Source organism: Myodes glareolus, chromosome 9 (assembly GCF_982192425.1).
Source record: "Myodes glareolus chromosome 9, mMyoGla1.1, whole genome shotgun sequence".
Classification (NCBI taxonomy): Eukaryota; Metazoa; Chordata; class Mammalia; order Rodentia; family Cricetidae; genus Myodes; species Myodes glareolus.
The window spans coordinates 22,768,344-22,774,343 of NC_142034.1; the positions used below are offsets into that span (position 1 = coordinate 22,768,344).

Below are 6,000 nucleotides of genomic sequence, written 5' to 3' on the forward strand. Positions count from 1 at the left end.
TCTGGAGTCTTTGACAGAGTTGAAGAATTTATAGTCATAGCTATAGTTTTCCTTAATTATGATAAAAGATTAAGTAGATATAAATATTATAACTGTAATTCTTATTTGATACCTGTTTTGTTATATGCAATTTTACTATATTAAAGTTAAAATTTTCCTCTTTATTTAAACAGAAAAGGGAAAATGGTGTGGGAGGACTTCTGTCTATGTGTTGCTTTTATTGGTTAATGAATAAAGAAACTGCCTTGACCTCTTGATAGGGCAGAACTTAGGTAGGCAGGGAAAGCTAAACTTAATGCTGGGAGAAAGAAGGGTAGAGTCAAGGGAAGCTGCCATGGAGCCACCACAGGAGATAGACGTGCTGAAATGTTGCTGGTAGGCCATGACCTTGTGGTGATGCACAGATTAATGGAGATGGGTTAAATTAAGATGTAGGAGTTAGCCAATAAGAAGTTAGAGCTAATGGGCCAAGCAGTGATTTAATTAATATAGTTTCTATGTGATTATTTTGGTTCTGAACAACTGGGATGAACAAGCAACTTCATTCCTCCAACAACTTTGAACATAGTTGAGCACATGTCCTTGTGGTACAATTAAGTACCTTTTGAATATATACCCAAAAGTGGTATTGCTGGGTCTTAAAGAAGGTTGTTTCTTAATTTTTGAAGAAATCGCCATACTGATATCCAAAGGGGCTGTACCTGTTTGAATTCCCACCAGCAATGCAGGAGTGTTCCCTTTACCCCACAACCTCCCTAGCATAAGTTGTCATCAGTGTTTTTGTTCTTGGCCATTCTTACAGGTGTAAGATGGAATCTCAGAGTTGTTTTGATTTGCATTTCTCTGATGGCTAAGGATGTTGAACTTTTTCCTTAAGTATCTTTCAGCCATTTTAGATTCCTCTGCTGAGAGTGCTCTGTTTAGGTCTGTACTCCATTTTATAGTAGATTATTTGTTCTTTCGATGACGAATTTCTTGAGTTCTTAGAATATTTTGGAGATCAAACTTCTGTCTGATATGAGGTTGGTTAAGATCTTTTCCAATTCTGTAGGCTGTCGTTTTGTCTTATTGACTGTTTCCTTTACTTTACAGAAGCTTTTCAGTTTCAGGAGGTCTCATTTATTAATTGTTTCTCTCAGTGTCTGTGCCACTGGGGTTATATTTAGGAAGTGGTCTCCTGTGCCAATGCATTTCAAGTGTATTTCTCACTTTCTCTTCTATAAGGTTCAGTGTGGCTGGCTTTGTGTTGAGGTCTTTGATCCATTTGAACTTGAGTTTTGTGCATCGTGATAGATATGGGTCTATTTTCATTGTTCCACATGTTGATATCCAGTTATGCCAGCAGCACCATTTGATATATATAGTCAATGAGCTGAGAGTTTACATCTCAATCCTTGACTTTAACATTTGTCTTTACATTTTTAAGCCTGAACAGCAGATATCCACTATTCTGTTTAGACCATTGACATCGGGTTCATCTCCACTGTTTGATGTAGACACATTTACCAGTGTCACCCTTGTACCACCAGTGAGTTTCATGGGTGTCCATTTGAAGCTCTTGAGTTGCATGCTTTGGTGGGTTTTCTTGCTCAAGAGAGTATCAAGCTGTTTTCACAGGCTGCATCAGGTCATTTACAGGAAGAGTTGAAATAGTAGCACTGCTATGTTTATGCTGATCCTACTAACCTTGGTCAAGATGCGCAAGCAACCCAAACACCTACTAACTGTAAAAGGATAAAAATGCATAGCAGAAAGACCAGTGCTGTGTGATTCTACTCAAGTGAGGTTTCTTAAAGTAATAGTCATGGAAGAAAAGAGTAGGTAGGTTCTTTCCAGGGTATGGGGTAAGTGCCATAGGATCTGGTAATCTTTGGCTGTTAACTTCCAATTGTCCCAGAGATCTGATGGATGGTATTGGGTTGTGTGTGTGTGTGTGTATGTGTGTGTGTGTGTGTGTGTGTGTGTGTGTTATGGTACAATACTGTCCTCTGAACCAAACAACCACCATCTTGGAGCATTCATCGGTGGCCCTTTGTAAGAGATCATCCCAGCTGGTCTTTGCTACTGTTCACATTTCTCACAGAAAGGTGAGAGAGTCAGGTATAGCATGAATAATAAAAACCCAGAGACAGATATTGGGGTTCAACTGAAAGGTCAGAGAAGTAAAGCAGCCAACCACTAGAGAGCTCTTGCTTCTAAGAAATCTTCAGACTGAAAAGAGAGCAATTTCCCATCTCATCCCACTAATATATTCCCCTCTAGTGCTGGTATTAATGGCATACACCACCACTGCCTGGCCTCTATGAGTAACTAGAGTGGCTGCTGGGATTAAAACTGTGTGCTATCACTGCCTGGCCTGTATGTCTAGCTTTGCACTCTGATCTTAAGGGAAGATTTACTTGTTAGATCATAAACAAAATATCATCACAGTGAGGAGTGCCTCACCTGAGTATCTAGCTAATTTCTACCACCAATTGTGTACAACTCTGCTCTAACTGAGTATGGTCTGGGGAAGGGGCTAGAGTATCTAGGCCAGGGAATACTAGAGGTGAGGCTCCTACTCTGTAGCTATAGGAAAGCCCTCATCCCTGTTGGGTAAAGACATTCCAGTGTAGTCCTTTCAGGGAGGTACATGCACACTGCTGTAAGCAGTCCCTCATCTGTGTTCTATAAGGAGGCCCAAAAAACTCACTGAGTCCACAGAGTCAAATCTTAGGGAATCCTGTTTTGGCTTCTTGGTGGGACCTTATTAGGAATAGGTGCTGTTTGTGTTTCTTCAGGGAAGGGATTTTAACAACATTGTGTATGTATGTGTGTGTGTTTAAGAAAGATAGAAAGAGATAAATAATATTATTGTACAATAAAAAGTCTTTTGAGCATGTGAATCTACTATCAAGTGATTTGTCCAAGTGTAATAATGACAGACAACATGAAATGAAAAATAGTCCAGAATTTATTTATTTTCCACACATTTTTGATAATTTTATTTAAAGTATCTTTCTCAGTTGTTCAGAGGGAAAGATGAACATCTGGGCTCAGAAGAAAAGCTGAGGACTGGGCTTCGTTCAGAGAGAAAAGGAGAGTGAGAGTGAGTGGACTTGCATTCCATCAAGGTGACTGATAGGCTTCTGAAGTGGTCATAGCCTCAGATGATAACGGGAACCTCTGCCCACATGGCAAGACTGGCGTGACACAAGGACAGTTGTTTGGGCATTGTTCAGTTGGAAAGTTGATGAGCAGTAGGCCTGGCAGCAGCTGGACTCACAGCAGCTGGACTAGAGTCCCCAGGTGGTCTCAAGCATTGGTTTACATCAGGTGGTCTAGCAGCAGGTGGTTTCAGAGCAGGCTGGGCAGCAGCAGGGCTCACAGCAGCAGGGCTCACAGCAGCAGGACTCACAGCAGCAGGGCTGGCAGCAGCAGGACTCATAGCAGCAGGGCTGGCAGTAGCAGATTTCACAACAACTGGGTTGGCAGCAGGGTGGACAGCAACAGCTGGTCACACAGGTTGGCTTACAGCAGGTGGTCTTGCAGCAGGTGGTTTCGCAGCAGCTGGGCTGGCAACAGGGTGGACAACAACAGCTGGTCACACAAGTTGGCTTACAATAGGTGGTCTTGCAGCAGGTGGTTTTGCAGCAGCTGGGCTGGCAGCAGGGTGGACAACAGCAGCTGGTCACACAGGTTGGCTTACAACAGGTGGTCTTACAGCAGGTGGTTTCACAGCAGCTGGGCTGGCAACAGGGTGGACAACAGCTGGTCACACAAGTTGGCTTACAACAGGTGGTCTTGCAGCAGGTGGTTTCACAGCAGCTTGGCTTGTAGCAGGGCTGGCAGCATCTGGTCACACAGGTTGGCTTGCAACAGGTGGTCTTGCAGCAGGTGGTTTCACAGCAGCTGGGCTGGCAACAGGGTGGACAACAACAGCTGGTCACACAAGTTGGCTTACAACAGGTGGTCTTGCAGCAGGTGGTTTCACAGCAGCTTGGCTTGTAGCAGGGCTGGCAGCAGCTGGTCACACAGGTTGGCTTACAGCAGGTGGTCTTGCAGCAGGTGGTTTCACAGCAGCTGGGCTGGCAGCAGGGTGGACAGCAGCAGCTGGTCACACAGGTTGGCTTACAGCAGGTGGTCTTGCAGCAGGTAGTTTCACAGCAGCTGGGCTGGCAGCAGGGTGGATAGCAGCAGCTGGTCACACACACTGGTTTACAGCAGACAGTAGTGCAGCAGGAAGGCTGGCAGCAAGGAGAGCAGCAGGAGTTGGCCATGGTGTCAGCAGTGATTGGACAGTTCCTGTCAACAGAGGAGTTTTCTACAATATGGAGAGTTCTTGCATTCTGGACCTTTTATATGTCAGGCCTTCAAGGCTGAACCAATCAGCATACTTTTCCTTGATGTTGTTTACACCATTTTTATATTCACTTTATGTTTCATAAGGAAGTGCTTCTCAATGCTATGCAACATTGGAAAGTTTAATCTGATTCTTCTTCCCAGGTAGCTCCTAGGAAGACGTTTTATAAAGGGAAGGGTATGACACAACCAGCTTCACTGCACCCTTGGTCATCCTCTGGTCCTCTGGTAGCCCTTGCTGTCTTTGGTGAGTTAGAGTGTCTGTCTACATCTTGTCTGTTCTTTTTAGAAAGATTTTTCTTTGTGCTACCATCTCACAAGAAAATTACATAGAGATTAGTTATTAATTATGAAAGCTTGACCTTACCTTAGGCTTGTATATTACTAGCTCTTATATCTTAGATTAAACTTTTTCTAGTACTCTACATGCTGTCCTGCTGCTCATGGCTTTTCCTTCTTCTCCTGCATGTCCTGCTTCCTCAGCATCTTGAAGGTGACACTTTCTTCTTCCCTGAGACATCTCTGTCCCCAGAGGAACTGTCTAACCACTTCCTGCTTTGCGATTGGCCATTCAGATCTTTATTCAACACAGTTGACATATATTTACACAGTGTAAAGGAATATTCTACAACAATCCGTAGCTTATGAAGTATCTATACAATGGTGCTATGTTCACAGTGATGGACTGGTCAGGTCTCTGTTTAAAACACACCAAATCCTCACTTCAGATTTGCCTACACATCTCTTTCTCTACCAGCTCTTCCACCTGTGTATGTCAGAGGCACTTGTAGTAAAGATATTTGATTTGCATCTCTCTGATGACTAAGGATAGTGAACATTTCCTTAAGTGTCTTTCAGCCATTTTAGATTCCTCTGTTGAGTGTTCACTGTTTAGGTCTGTACTCCATTTTTATTAGATTATTTGTTTTGTTGATGATGAATTTCTCAAGTTCTTTTTATATTTTGGAGACCAGACCTCTGTCTGATGTAGGGTTAGTGAAGAGCTTTTCCCATATGGTAGGTTTTCATTTTGTCTTGTTGACCATGTCCTTTGCTTTATAGAAGCGTGAGAAATGCAAATCAAAACAACTCTGAGATTCCATCTTACACCTGTAAGAATGATCAAGATCAAAAACAGTGATGATCATTTATGCTGGAGATGTTGGGAGGTAAAGGGAACACTCCTGCATTGCTGGTGGGAATGCAAGCTGGTACAGCCCCTTTGGATGTCAGTGTGATGATTCCTCAGAAAATTAGAAAACAACCATCCTCCAGACCCAGAAATACCAAATGGTATAAATCCAAAGGGTGCTCAATTGTGCCACAAGGACATGTGCTCAACTATGTTCATAGCAGCATTTTTTTTTTGTCATAGTGATAGCCAGAACCTGGAAACAACCTAATTGCCCCTAGACTGAAGAATAGAAAAGGAAAATGTGGTACGTTTACACAATAAAGTACTACAGAAGAAAAAAATAACAACATCTTGAATTTTGCAGGCAAATGGATGGAGTTAGAAAACATTGTTTTGTGTGAGGTAATCCAGACACAGAAAGACAATTATCACATGTACTCACTCCTAAGTGGTTTTTAAACATAAAGCAAAGAAAATCAACCCACAAATCACAATCCCAGAGAACCTAGACAATAAAGAGGACC

General features: G+C 42.6%; 1 protein-coding gene across 1 annotated transcript; it reads right to left on the bottom strand.

Moving 5' to 3' along the window:
• Positions 1-3,275: 3,275 nt before the first annotated feature.
• LOC148120789 (uncharacterized) lies at positions 3,276-4,259 on the bottom strand. The gene is given in 1 exon segment (XM_087909547.1): positions 3,276-4,259. A coding segment is annotated over 1 exon segment (984 nt).
• Positions 4,260-6,000: the final 1,741 nt, after the last annotated feature.